Source organism: Daucus carota, chromosome 9, assembly GCF_001625215.2.
Source record: "Daucus carota subsp. sativus chromosome 9, DH1 v3.0, whole genome shotgun sequence".
Taxonomy (NCBI): Eukaryota; Viridiplantae; Streptophyta; class Magnoliopsida; order Apiales; family Apiaceae; genus Daucus; species Daucus carota.
Genome location: NC_030389.2, coordinates 39,186,401 through 39,201,871, shown reverse-complemented (window position 1 = coordinate 39,201,871; position 15,471 = coordinate 39,186,401). Strand labels below are relative to the sequence as shown.

The following is a 15,471-nucleotide window of genomic DNA, read 5'->3' as shown; positions in this document are numbered from 1 at the left end:
AGACACAAGCAGTGAACCCAGGAACTTCAGACTTTTGAGTGATATTTATAACGAAACGGAGGAAATTGAAATCGATGATGAGTTGCTTTTGTTATCAGTAGAGGAACCTACCTCTTATAGTGAGGCTGCCAAAGAAAAGGAATGGAGAGAGGCTATGGAGAATGAACTGAGCTCAATCGAGAAAAACAACACTTGGGTTTTAACAGATCTGCCTCATGGTCACAAAGCAATCGGGTTGAAGTGGGTCTTTAAGCTAAAAAAGGATATGAATGGAGATGTGATAAAACATAAAGCACGGTTAGTGGCAAAGGGATATGTTCAGAAACAAGGAATTGACTTTGAAGAAGTATTTGCTCCCGTCACTAGAATGGAGACAGTAAGACTTCTTTTGGCGCTTTCAGCAAAACATGGGTAGGAAGTACATCACATGGACGTAAAATTTGCATTTTTGAATGGGGAGATTCAAGAGGAAGTATATGTAATGCAACCAGAAGGTTATGAAAAAGAAAAATAAGAGCATAAAGTATATAAATTGTTGAAGGCGCTATATGGGCTTAAACAAGCCCCACGTGCTTGGTATGCACGATTGAGATGATGCCTTGAGAACTTGGGTTTTGACAAATGTCCATATGAACATGCAGTATACACTAAGCGCGAAGGTAACGAGTTTCTGATAGTTGGGGTTTACGTAGATGATTTATTGATTACAGGGTCAAGCATCAGAAACATACAGAAATTTAAAGATCAGATGAGGAGTGAGTTTGATATGAGCGATTTGGGAAAACTTTCATATTATCTTGGCATTGAGGTAGAACAGAGACGAGGTAGCATTGAGTTGAAACAGACGGGCTGCGCAAAAAGATTGTTAGAAAAGGCTGGAATGTTGGAGAGTAATTCAACCAAATATCCTATGGAGCCTAAGATTCAGTTAAGCAAAGACGCCACTGGAAAGGCAGTTGACTCGACATTGTTTAAGAGTCTAGTGGAGGGTCTAAGGTATCTAGTGCACACCAGGCCAGATATATCCTACGCAGTAGGCATCGTGAGTCGTTTTATGGAAAGGCCAACTGTTCAGCATCTAAATGCAGTCAAAAGAATTCTATGCTACGTAAATGGTACGTTGGATCATGGTTTGGTGTACACGAAGAACTCTGGGAGTCATTTGCTATCTGGATACTCTGACAGTGATTTAGGAGGCGATGTTGATGACCGGAAAAGTACGAGTGGAATGGCGTTCTATTTAAGTGAAAGCCTGATCACCTGGGTGTCTCAGAAGCAACGGTGCGTTGTCTTGTCCTCCTGCGAGGCAGAATTTATGGCTGCAACTGCTGCAGCCTGTCTGGGTATTTGGCTTAGGAATCTGCTAAGTTGAATCATGGATGTGAATGCAGGACCTGTTGTTCTGTATATTGATAATCGATCGGCCATAGATTTGGCGAAAAACCCAGTGTTCCATGGAAGAAGTAAGCACATAGACTTGCGTTTTCATTTTATCAGGGAGTGTGTGGAAAAAGGAGAGGTTGTCATCAAACATATTGGAACTGAGGAGCAAAGAGCAGACATCCTCACAAAGGCGTTGTCCACTGCAAAATTTGAAAGGATGAGGGATCTACTGGGTGTTAAGAAGCTGAAGTGAATATGTTTAGATTAAGGGGGAATAATGTTGGATATTATATTAATCTAAACATATTTAATTTAAATAAATATTAATAGCTGTGGAATATTGCTGTTAATGTAGTTTGATTTAGTTAGTAGAGTGAGTTTAGGAATTTTCATTAAGTAGTAGATATCAGCTGAGTGTTTTACTGGGTCTGAATAAGTAGTAGGATGGTGGAGTAGAGTAATAGGAGTCTGTTCAGTAGCTATCCTCTGGAACTTGTTTTTCTATTTATGCTTGTATTGTTTTCGTTGAAATTTTAATAAGAGAGAGCAGTAGTTTTTCTTTCAAGCTTCAAACATTTACTTGCTTAATATATACACCAGCAAAGCTGTTTTCTATCAGTTATAGTAAAGGGATAGGTTCAGGCAGGAGTACTATTCCATCTGTCCCGGAAATTGGTCATCATGCCAATGTTTGCAGCTCAAATATCCATGATCGGAACAGCAAAAATTTTACTCCACTAGGTTTATCCAAAGATAGGATGGCAACCAGTTCACGAAAAAAAAGCCCTTGTTGGAGCCCCAGAGGTTCTCTAGATGATAATCGTCGTGATCAAGAAAATCCTTAATCCGGCATGTTAATTGACTTGAACTTGCCTCAACAACCTGTAGACTTTCCAAACATGCAAGATGATATCACGAGTACACAACAAAATGTCTTCTATGCACCAAATACCTCGGCAGACATTAGTGTTCCTGAGCAGCCTGCTGACTTAAACCCTCGGAGACAGAGTAATAGGAACAGAGCCCCAACTGCAAGAGCACTAGAAGCCCTGGTAAATGGAGATTTGACACCAAGTTCACGGAGGATTCGGAAGGACTGAGATGCGCACAAGACATTAGGATCAAGCTAGCCATGAAGCGGTCCATAGCTGCAGGATATGGAATTGGTAATGTGATTGATAGTGGTTATCAGAGGTGGTTTCATGATCCAAACAACAAAAATTTTACTCCACTAGGTTTATCCAAAGATAGGATGGCAACCAGTTCACGAAAAAAAAGCCCTTGTTGGAGCCCCAGAGGTTCTCTAGATGATAATCGTCGTGATCAAGAAAATCCTCAATCCGGCATGTTAATTGACTTGAACTCACCTCAACAACCTGTAAACTTTCAAAACAGCGTTTTCCCCACAGATTCAACATTACCTGATGATATTTGATTGGAGCAGATTCTTCATTGTTTAGGAAGATTGTAATGAAACATTATAGTTACCTGGAAAAATATCAGGTTATAATTTTGTTTAACATATTTGGTAAGTAACTTGAATGACAAAAAAAAGTTTAAATATAAAAAATTTTAACCGAATTACATAGACATAGTAATAATTATATAATTTTAGATTCATATTTATGCTGATTGATAATATCAGTATGATATATTCAGATCATGTCAAAATAATTGCAACAATATATTTGTATTTTCACTAATATCTTATTTAAGGTAAGCAGCACAATTGACTGTTTTTATTTATCAAGAATCAAAATTGTATTTTTCTCAAGAAAATGACAAAAAATATTTCAAAAGGGGTTTCTTAAAAAGTTGGTAGAATAAGCACAATTTTTTTTATTAATATGAATGTCCATATACATACACACACATGTATCTCTAGAATGGATGATAGAATCGTACCTATACATATACAAGAATCATATATAAACACATGCCATAAACTTTTGAAGAGGCAGATGGATGGAAAAAGAATAACAAACAATACACACGCATCTATCATATGGATAATACAATCATCCTAATAAGAATCAATGAATGGAGAAATAATCCATAATCCACACCTTAGAATGTTTTTTGATAGTAGTGTTATAATGAAAACAATAATAATAGAAAAGTTTTAATAACATAATTTAGCCTTTACAATATTGTACCTAGCTATCACCAATAAAATGAAGCGTTTATATAGACACATAAGAAGTTTCTCGAACACACCCGAATGTGCTAGGAGGTGGATAAATGATGGAGTGCCCACAAAATCCAACTACATAATGCACAAGTTAAACTAGGCCCAAAAATTTTAGGCCCGTTACATATCCTATAGAGTTTAGGCCCGTTACATATCCCATAGAATTTAGGCCTTTTATATACTTCTTTTAGTTTAGTAAGTGTGTGAGAAATAATCTTATTATAAACAAATTATTATATTATACTTATTTTGTAAAATCAGTGAATTAAAAGTAGTTACTTTTTATTATTAATTTGTTCGAATAATATACATGTGACATATACATGAATGAGTTTATTAAAAAGAAACTTTTACTCAGGAGAGAAATGATATTACTTCATTTATAAGTATGATTAATGTATGACACTATTTATTAATATTCACATGCAAGTTGTTGTTGAGTAATTTTATACTCTATCTCATTTAATTTCCTAGTTTAAAAGTCGTTTTCAGATTAATTTTTAAAATAAATAAATATGAAAAAAAATTATTTATAAAAGAAATTTTTTAAAAATAATGAGTGAAACAAATCAGTGAATAGGGTGGCGTAAACTACCTTGAAATACCTCTAAAATTTTTTAAGACTCATGACAAATATTTTATAATTTTTTATGATCTGTTTATGGCCAGACATTTTCATTTCGTTTCTCATTTCCTACCTCCACGGATTTTACAACTTGGCTAAAACATTTTCCTTAAAAGTTATATATTTATGAATATAATATTATTTTCTGCTAATTTTTAATTAAACAAGTATTTATACTAATATAAATTGCAGGCAGCTATCACGAAACGAAAAATATTATGATATCAACATAAAATTAGGAGAATAATTTAGATCATATAAAAAAACTAAAAAAATAAAATAAAGTATTTTAGTAACATAACTAAAATTAAATATATTTTACTTTTTCTTTTTAAAGATAAAAGCTACTCACAAACCTATTTCCTGTTACCCATAATATGTATATAGGAGTTGAATGTAGAAGTTGGTATAATCATGTGAATTAAATTGGGGATTACTTGTTGTTTTTAATTTAAGCTTTTTAAAGTGTATAAAAAAATTGAAAAAAATTATATTTAGAAAAATGAAAAAATCCGAGGGACATTAATATTTGATATTGAATTTAATATACAAATACAAAGTATAGTAGCAGTCTGGCCACGTTTGTTGGCAAGCGGATGGCACTCAGAACAGCCAAAGAAACAAGCTTGTGTTCCAGGTGCAAAGGATACCCTGGTCTTTCTTACTCCTGGTGTTGAGAAGTTTTCAAGAGGATTAGTGAAAGGAAACCATTATTTTGTTTCTGTTATGGATGTCTTGGATAAAGTTGGTTCTGAGCCAGAACTTCTCGAGCTTCACACTGAAAATGATGAAGGAGAGAAGGAAGAGGAAGATGGGTGGATTGAGGAGATTCTGACAGCAGTTCCGACCAACTAGTTATAATGAAGGGACAGGTTGGGCAGGATTACTATCCCATCGGTCCTGGAATATGGTGATCATCATATACCTGATATTTGATTGGAGCATATTCTTCATTGTTTAGGAAGATTGTAATGAAGCATTATAGTTACCTGGAAAAATATCAGGTCATAATTAAAGAATAGACAGATGGAGAAAGAATAACAAATAATACACAGGCATCAATTTGATTGATACATTCCAATGAGGATCAATGGGTGGAGAAATAACTAATAATCCACACCTTATAAATTATAATGTTTCTTGATAGTGATGTTATAATGAAAACAATAATGATAGAAAAGTTTTTATAACATAATTTAGTGTTTACAATGTTATATCTATCACCAATAAAATGAAGTGTTTATATAGATGCATAAGAAGTTTCTCGAACACGCCCGAAGGTGCTAGGAGGTGGATATATGATGGAGTGCCCAGACAACACAACTACATAATGCACAAGTCAAACTAGGCCCAAAATTTTTAGGTCCATTATTTACAAGTCAAACTAGGCCCAAAAGTTTTAGGTCCATTACATACCAGATAGAGTTTATGCTCTTTATTTACTTCTTTTAGTTTAGTTAGTGTGTGAAAAATAATATTATTATAAAAAAATTATTATGTTATATATACTTATCTTGAAAAGTCAATTAATTAGTAGTTAATTTTTAAATGAAAAGATTTTAATTTATAAAAGAATTTTTTTTTAAACATACCCTTAACAACTTAGTGATTAGTGAATAAGACGCCGTTCACTACCTTGAAATACATCTAAAAAATTTGATGGACAAGTATGACAGTAATTATAACACTGTATTGTTTTCGTGATAAAAATATTTTATAATTTTTTTATGCATCTGATTTGTTTATGAATTTCAGACATTTTCATTCCGTTTCTCATTTCCTACCTTCACTCATTTTACAACTAAGCTACACTACAAGAAAATTGATTAAAAGCGACCAAGTAAAAGCCACCACGAATAAAAGCCACCATATTCGATCATTTTTAACATGAGTATAGAATTTAATTGTCTGAGTAATAAAACCGACCGCTAACGGTGGTTTTTAATAGCGGTCGCTTTTAATTGGTAGCTTTTGTATGTGGTAGCTTTTATTTGGTCGCTTTTGTAATAAAAGCGACTGCTATTGGTGACTTTTAACAGCAGTCGCTTTTAATTGGTAGCTTTTGTATGTGGTAGCTTTTATTTGGTCGCTTTTAAATACAAAAGCGACCAAAAATGTTATGCGGTCGCTTTTATTTTTCTGAGTAAAGGCGGGAATATTCCCGCCGAGGGAGCTTAAAAATGTTAATTCAAAAGCGACCGGTCTCGGTGGAATATAAAAGCGACCCCCTTTGTAGTGCAGTCGCTTTTGTTCAGAATATTTCTTATTTATTGCTGTTTTTTGTTTAGAACCGAATTTAACTACAAAGATTTATGGTATCGAATTCACCGTAGGTTACACAATATTTACGGTATCCAATTCTTCACTTTCTTATTAATTAGATATAATATATTTAATTTTTGTGAATTTTTACTTAGTATAAATTTGACAGTTAATGAGTTCATCATCACCCGAAGTTTTCGATTCATAAAATAATTTTTTGAATAAGTTTTTTTATGATCCAACCTTATAAATGTTAATATATCTTTTTTTTTTTTGAATAACGGAACTGTCATAGAAATCAAATATCCGACATGAGTGTCCCCAACACATATGATGGAGGAGACCATAAAACAATGAAGCTATTAGGCATACAAGGGAATCTAGCTAGTAAGTGAGCTACCCTGTTTGCCTGCTTCTTAACAAAACTCAATGTTACGCACTCTCTACTTTTAAGCAAATCACGGCACTGGTCTATTAACAGCCCTGCCTCTAACTGGTTCTGATCTTGCCCGTTGATTGCTTGCACACTGCACAGAGAATCACTTTCAATGTTGATTACATGTCCTTGAAACTCAGCAGACCATTTAATAGCTTCCAGGATGCCTACTAATTCTGCTTCCAGTACTTGAACTCTACCCAAAAACTTCATTGTTTTACCTCGCATGAAAGTCCCTTGATGGTTTCGAAGAACCATGCCAACAGAGAACGAGTCAGCATTGTCCGGAACTGAGGCATCAACATTAATCTTTAGAGAGCCGATGTCCGGAGCTACCCATCTTGTACTGTACTGAGGCCTTTCCTTCTGCAGATGATGACTGTGGTGGTGATTTGCCTTACTATGCGCTTGCTTCCAGTCAGCCACCTGTCTAGCACTCCATTCCATGGCAACTGCTGGGGTCATTGTCTTCTCCTCCCAAACTCGCTGATTTCTTGCCCACCATATTCCCCACAATACCGTCGCAATCCGTATCAAGTTGTCACTAGTCTCAGAGTGCAGCTGATTTAGGAGCCATTCAGGTGCACTGTCTACTGCTTCCATGTCGTATTGCACTCCCATGTATTGCCAACAAGCCTTCGCGAAGTTACAGTCAAAGAATAAGTGAATCAGATGCTCGATATCACCAGTACACATACTACAGCTTATAGGAACCATAACACCTTTGCCTCTCAGAACATAACGGACTGGTACATTGTTACGACATAATCTCCAAAGGAAAACACGGATCTTGTGAGGAACACAGAGCCTCCATAATTTTCCCCATCCACCAGATTGTTGAACATCCGTCACATTTCCATTAACTGATCGCCAAAAATGGTAGCCCGATTTCACCGAGTACTGCCCATTAACCGAATGGAGCCAGGCTACCCTGTCACTTGTACTATTTTGTGAAATTCGAATTGCTAGAATGGCTTCAGCATCAGCCGTGTTGAAAGTTCCTCTGATTTTCTCTTCATCCCAAGTCTTCTGATTCTCCATTAGAAATTCACATACCTTAGTATCTCTAGAAGCGTGATGATATGTCAACTGATCAACACAGAAGTCTGGCTTATTACGCAACCATCTATCCTGATAGATATTTATTGATCTTCCATCTCCCATCACCCATCGTAAACCATCCTTCAAGAACTCTTTTGCTTCCCATATGCCTGACCAAGTAAAGCTCGATCCACCACTTCTACTAGCTTGAAGCAAACTGCATTCTGGATAATACCGAGCCTTAAGCAATCTTGACACCAAGGCATTCGGGTTTTTAAGGATGTTCCAGCACTGCTTACCCAGAAGAGCTAGGTTAAAACCATGCAGATCGCGAAAACCTAACCCTCCTTGTTTTTTCGGTATGCTCATACGTGACCACGAAAGCCACTTGACACCTTTATTATTTGTCGAGTTAGAGTTCCACCAGAATGCGTTCATCATTCTCTCTAATTCTTGACAAAGTGTCTTCGGAATTAGGAAGCAAGACATGGTATACGCCGGGATGCATTGAGCTACATTACGCAATAAAACAGCCTTGCCTGCTCGTGATAACAACTTCGTGCTCCAACACTTGATTTTTGACCAGATTTTATCCTTAAGATAATTAAAGACCACCTTTTTTGATCTGCCAAGAAGAGAAGGTAATCCAAGGTACTTACTATTACCAAGATCACTATGCACCTGAAGAATGTTTTTTATTTCAGCCTGTTTATCCCTGCGCACGTTGGAGCTGAAAAAAATAGCAGACTTTTGGAAATTCACTGCTTGACCAGAAAAAAGCTCATAATGGTTGAGAAGATCTTTGATGGATGTTGCTTCATCTGCTGTTGCTTTGAAAAATAGAAAGCTGTCGTCTGCAAACAATAGGTGAGTTACAGATGGGGCCTGCGGGCAAATTCGACAACCTGTGATGGAGGCATTAGAAGCCGCAGATTTAAGGGAGAGAGACAAACCCTCAACACAAAGAAGGAAAAGATACGGTGACAACGGGTCACCTTGTCTGAGGCCGCGACTGGGAATTATTGGACCAATGCTAGACCCTTGAAAAGAGATTGAATATGAAACAGAAGTGACACACATCATCATCCATCTAACCCATTTATCTGAAAATCCCATTGACAGCAGTCGATTCTTTAAATAACCCCAACTGACTCGATCATAAGCTTTGCTGATATCAAGCTTAAGGGCCACTTCACCTACATCACCACTGCTCTTCCTCTTCATGTAATGAATCAATACGAAAGCCACCAGAACATTATCAGTAATGTTTCGTCCTGGAACGAAAGCACTTTGTTCTTCTGAAATCAGACCTGGAAGAATTTTTTGCAGCCTATTAGCAAGAGCTTTAGCAACAATCTTGTATAAAACATTGCACAAGGCTATAGGCCTTAAATCTTTGACCTCTTCAACCTTCTCTTTCTTAGGTATCAGCACCAGATTTGTATCGTTTACAGTAGCTGGGAACTTTGCCTCTGAAAGCCAGTCGCTACAACAGTGGAACACCTCCTTACCAATGAGCTTCCAAAAGTGTTGGAAGAAAGCGGGGTTCAAACCATCCGGACCACTTGCCTTATCAGGATGCATACTTTTAATTGCTTCTGTAAATTCTTCAAAAGTGAGATCTGCTGTTAGTTGATTGTTCTGCTCTGCGGACACTTGAACTTCATTCTCGTATTCAGGGAACTCAGTCTCCGGATTAGATTCTGAGAATATATTTGAATAATATTCCTTAAGCAAAGAGCACAGATCAGCATGGTTCGTTAGAATTTGCCCATTATCAGATCGAAGGGAGGCTATATGATTCATCTTTTTCCTGGCAGACGCTGAAGCATGAAAAAACTTTGAATTGGTATCACCCTCCTCTAACCAAAAGGTTTTGGCACGTTGTTTCCAGTAAGTCTCCTCTTGAAATAGCAGCTCTTCCAGCTTTGCCTTTTCGCTGAAATAAGCTTGGATTCCGTCGTTGTCCTCTCTATCTTTTAGAATGTCTAGAGCTTCTTTCTGCTTTATCACTTTATCTCTGAATTTATGAAAGAAAACTCTTCCCCATTTAGCCATAAAAGAAGAAACCGAGATAAGCTTTGGAAGGAGATGAATTGGAGGCAAATCCTGCCAGAATCTCGACACATCAGAGACAAAATCCACCTCTTTCAACCAGGTATTTTCAAACTTAAACCTGAACTGCTTTTTTGTGATCGAAGTATTGAATAAATTCAGTTTAATGGGCTCATGATCAGAAATTATTGCATGAAAAACCGAGAGAGTGCACAGAGGAAAAATACTCCACCAAGAATCTGTTGCAAAGGTCCTATCAAGCCTTTCCCTAATCCAGTTCTCCTTTCCTTTTCCTTTCTCCCACGTATATCTTCCCCCTATCAAATCAGCTTCATTCAGACCACAGTCTTCTATTACCTTCTTAAACCCCGCAAGAAGCCTTGGCGGGTGCGGATGTCTTCCTTTTTTATCTTGGATACACAGGAGATCATTATAATCTCCCATAATGCACCAAGGGAGTTGAGATTTAGACGATAACTGGCGAAGGAAGTCCCAGGCTTGACTACGTCTCTCTCGCTCCGTGAAGCCATAATAACATGCGAGTCTCCAAGAAACAGAGCTATTCTCTTTAACAATCAGGTCAATATGATTTTGAGACGAATCAAAAACTTCACAGATCATATTATTCTTCCACAATACAGCAAGACCACCTGCTCTGCCTTGTTTATCAACTGAGAAAAAATTTGGAAAGCCAAACTTCGAAGAGAGTTCTTCGATTTTATTACTAACAGAAAGAGTTTCAGATAAAAACAGTAAATCAGGCTTGTGAGTTTTTAACATCTCACCTAAGACTCGAACTGCCTGGTGGTTGCCAAGGCCACGGCAGTTCCAGCTTATCAGACTCATTGGAACCGGCTGGCTTGCATTGCAAGCTCAGCCGAGACAGAACTAGAAGAAGCTGGCAAATCACCTGTAGAAATACCAACCTCTGAAACATGCTCCTTTAGTTGAGGTCCAATGAAGGCTGGACTCATGACAACATCTCTTGGGCCTAACGCTGATGGATCTTCTCGAATTCTCTTACGTTCATTAAACTTCAGCCCAATATTCTCTTCCTCATTAAGCCCATATAAAACATTTGAATTTGTTGTGAATCCCGCTAAACTTCTTTCCGTAACAATAGCTCGAGATTCTGCAGTAACCACCCTCCTAGAATTACTCTCCTTGATTACCTGTCTTTCTTCATTCAAATGATTATCCCCCCTAAAATTATGGTAATTAGTTTCTCCACCAATCTTAGCTTCCCACGTGGCATCACCTTCTTCTCTGAGCCACCGGCTATGAGTTTGGTTCACCGCCCTTCGTGGTGGCGCCTTCAACCACAGCCCCCACTCCTTTTCCCCTTCAGCCCCTCGCTTATCAATAAAACGTCTGCAGAACCGTTCTGTATGAGATACCAGACCACAGAGAAAGCAGAACTCTCCCAGCCTCTCGTACTTGCATGTCACTGTAAACTCCGTACCATCCTTCTTTACAATCTTCTTTTTTCTCTTGAGTGGTTTCCTGACGTCCAGTTTGATCCTCAACCTCATACATTCGCGCCAGATTGAGGTATTATTCTTAACATCATACTCCAAGAACTCTCCAAAAAAATTCCCTAGTTGTTTACCTACAGCCTCTGACATAAAACCCATTGGCAAGTCATGTATCTGTATCCAAATATTAACATGCCATAAAGGAACTCGAACTGGATCTTCATTAGCAGCCACTGGTTCCATAGCCATCATAACATTGTCAAACATCCAAGGTCCTCCTTTTATGACCCATTGCATATCCTCCTTATGAAAAAACTGGAAAAGGTAGATCCCATTCTCCAACTCTTTGATGTTGATTCCCATTGTAGGCTTCCAAACATCCGCCATTTTTATTTTCATTGCCCTTGAATTGATCGTCTTCTCCGTAAGAAATCGACCCACCAAGCATAACTCAAACCTATTTGTCGTTTCCTCAACATCTTCACCAAACGCAAAGCTTTCATTCTCCTCTTCTTCAATATCAAGATTAGCCATTTGAGCGTCTAGATCATGATATCGTGCCATTGGAAAAGAAAGAAAAAGCAAACTCTTACAGTTCAAATCTCTAAGAAAGAAATAGGAACAAGAAGAGAAACTCAGAACTCTCACATAGGGCTGGAGAGAAAAACAGAACTATTTTTTTTAGCCGTTACTTATAAATGTTAATATATCTTGATTTTATTTGTGTGAAAAAATAACTAAAAATTTCAAACTTATCTTGCGTGACTTTTTTTTTTTTTGACAGATTATCTTGTGTGACTTAATAAGGAAAATCTAGTGAAAGTACTAAATCTTAAAATGATATTCGTTTAAAATTTTGAAATAAGTTTTTCATTGATCCAACTGTATGATGTCAAGATATATTAATTTTAGTCATGTGAAAAATAGTATAAAAATATTAAATTTATCCTAAATGATTATATTAAATTCTGCTTCAACTGCTGGTACTTAATAAAGGCAGATTAATGTTGACATTATTACGTAGTGAAGTTAAAAAAGTTTTTCATTCTTTGGTGAGCTGTAGATGTACTTGTAGCGATAATAAGAGATGATAAAATACAAGGAAACAAGGGATCCTTGTTGGGCATAGTTTTTAGACAGAAGTCTTTAATCAATCTAGAAACATTATTTTCAAATAAACAGTTTTCTAAAGTCAATCGCTGTGAATTTGGTTCCATTTAATTTTAGAAGTCCTTCCTGTTTTAGTAATGGTTCCAGTTTTTTGAAGAACATGTTGTGTATATGTGTTTATAAACACATGATTACTAATTATGTCAGGTTTGCAAATATTAGACATAGTAATCTATAACTATTCACATCGTTCCTGACTATATGTTTTGTTTATGCAGGATAATAATTCTGATATTCAATGTACGAAACTGATTTCTTATTGAATGGGGTTTTGAGGCTGATGATGACAGGACTGTGATTGATTCATGATATTCTGATGATTTCTTTTTATAATCTGATATGTTTATTATCGTGAATGACTTACGGATTTATGAAAGCTTCATTTTATGTTAATTAATTTGTATTTTGTTCACACACATCCCCCAGCACAGTAATTGAATGGTTGATTATTTGAATGATTGAATAGTTTATTGAGTTGTGCACTAAATAAGGGGTAGCAACAAATTTTTTTTTTTTTGAAATAGCCATGTAAAAGCGACCGAGGAGAATTATGGTCGCTTTTTAATGTTGGTGTAGAATTGGCGGGAAATTCAAAATAGGCCAAAATTTTGCAGTGATATAAAGGATTGAATTTTTAACAAAAGCGACCAACAAAGCGGTAGCTTTTATATAAAAGCGACCGAAATCAATAAAAGCGACCCTCTTCAAAGCTACCAACTCTCTGCGGTCGCTTTTAGTTAAAAGCGACCGCACACGGTCGCTTTTAGATAAAAGCTACCAAATTTTGACGGTCGCTTTTAGCCTTTTTTCTTGTAGTGCTAAAACAATAGTATTAAAGTACTTTATTAAGTTAATTAAAATTAATTTGTTGACTTCTATGATATTTATCAGTTGAATAACATATTAACAATGAATACTTGAAAAGTATGCATTTTCACGCGGAGACGCAAGAAAAACATGCATATGGATGAGTCTATTAAGCTGCCAGATGTAGAATTTTTCAATTAGTTGTAAATATATTTTCAGGAACTATCATTTTTTTAATGGTTAGAAATTGTTTAATACCTATGCTAAGACAGTATTATTAGGAATTCGGATGTAATTAATTATAAATAGGGAAAAAATGAGGAGTGAATAAAATTTAATTTATATTATGAGAAAGAGAGTATAAAATATATATAAAAATATAAAGTGGTTGAATTTTTTTCCCGAGGAATAGGTAACTCTTTCCAAGAAATTGGTGGTATTATATTTTTGAACCTTTTTTTCATTTGTATCACTAATTCTTACAATAATAATTTAAGTTTATAGCAGTGGTTCGGGAGTGTGGCACGCAGTACCGTGCTTTTACTCCAATTATGTGGTTCTTGTTTTATATCTTAAAATTGGATGCATTTAGCTCTGGCAACGTTTAACAATACACTTGAAGAAAATCATTAATTAATTTATCATCACCACCAATAAGGTAACGATAGAGCTCATATTCACAACTCATGCAACTCTATAAATAGTGCTTTAAAACGTCTTAATTCTTAAGAAACCTCAAGCTTTCAGATTTCTTCAACTCTTGTTTCTACTCTGCTTCATACCTATATATATAAGGAAGAAGAGTGGTACTAATATTAAGTAATGTCTTCCATTAACCCTAAATCACAATCAATGGCTCAAGACCATAAAAAGAATGGTCATGGCAGGCTGGCAGCTATAAACAAGAGAATTATGTGAGGGTCATTGAAGTCGTGCTGAGGTTCATTTTGTTATTAACAGCTTTAGCTCCCGTTATACTCCTTGCCACTAGTAAGCAAACGGTGTTTTTTCGAGTACCATTCCCTCCTTATGGAATGTCAGTTTCTGCTAAATTCACTACTATGCCTGCCTTGGTGTAAGCTATTTACAAGCAAATCTGTTTCATCTTCGTCAGAATATTACTCGTTCTTTCAAACGGTTTCTTTCGACATGATTTTGCTAGTTAAAATATCATGTAGATGCAGGGGCGGATATAGGAAGAGCACTGGGGACACGTGTCCTCCCTAAATTTTTTTTCTTTTTTTTACCATTTTAAATTTTGCAAAATTTAAAAAATATATAAGTGTTCTCTGAAAATTTATTAAGTGCCCTCTAAAGTTCGAATCCTAGATCCGCCCCTCTGCAGATGGGATATTCATGTATATATCACCACTATGAGCAGTTTTGCTAGAGAGTATTACAAAAGAATTACTCAATGCTGTTGCAGGTATGAAATATCAGCGCTTTCGGTGGCTTGCTTATACAGCATCATCACAGGGCTCTTATCCCTTTTTTCTTTCATGAAGGGAGCAGAAAGATCAGCAAAACTAACGTTTACTATTTTTGTGATGGATTTGGTAAGGTTTTCAACTTCTCTATTTCAAATTAATGGAGTTTATAGTATTTTTATAGAAAATATTTTTTTTAACAAATATGTGGCACAACTACTAGTTGGGATCGTAGCACCAGCAGCAGGAGCAGGAGGAGAAGCGGCTTACATAGGACTCAGAGGAAACAAAGCTGTTAAATGGCCCAAGATCTGCACTTTCTATGATACCTTTTGTCTCCATGTCGGATTCTCTTGCCTCATTTCAAGCTTTGCAGCCATGACACTAATATCGCTTATTGTTCTCTACGTTTTTACCCTTTCACCTTGATCAGAACTAGTAATTTACCTCTAAACCAGCCAGGTGGCCTTGTTTCTTTATACTATATGCCGTGTATCTTTACATCATGTTGCTTTTCCTTTATTTTTTAACATTATGGCATTCAGTTATGTTTCTAATTGGGTTAATTATCAACCTCATCACTGAAGTGGACAAATGGT

The 15,471-nt window shown here is 36.2% G+C and overlaps 1 protein-coding gene across 1 annotated transcript; it reads left to right on the top strand.

The window, feature by feature from the left end:
• Nucleotides 1-427: 427 nt before the first annotated feature.
• Nucleotides 428-1,636, top strand: LOC108201610 (uncharacterized mitochondrial protein AtMg00810-like). Its single transcript, XM_017369898.1, has 3 exons — nt 428-494; nt 642-1,343; nt 1,392-1,636. Exons 1-3 carry the CDS (start codon nt 428-430, stop codon nt 1,634-1,636), a joined length of 1,014 nt encoding a protein of 337 aa, XP_017225387.1.
• Nucleotides 1,637-15,471: the final 13,835 nt, after the last annotated feature.

Coding starts and splice junctions, on each gene's coding strand:
- LOC108201610 (XM_017369898.1), top strand. CDS start 428: ATGGACGTAAAATTTGCATTTTTGAATGGGGAGATTCAAGAGGAAGTA. Junction 495..641: donor ATATGTAATGCAACCAGAAG/GTTATGAAAAAG, acceptor ATGAACATGCAG/TATACACTAAGCGCGAAGGT. Junction 1,344..1,391: donor AACTGCTGCAGCCTGTCTGG/GTATTTGGCTTA, acceptor ATGTGAATGCAG/GACCTGTTGTTCTGTATATT.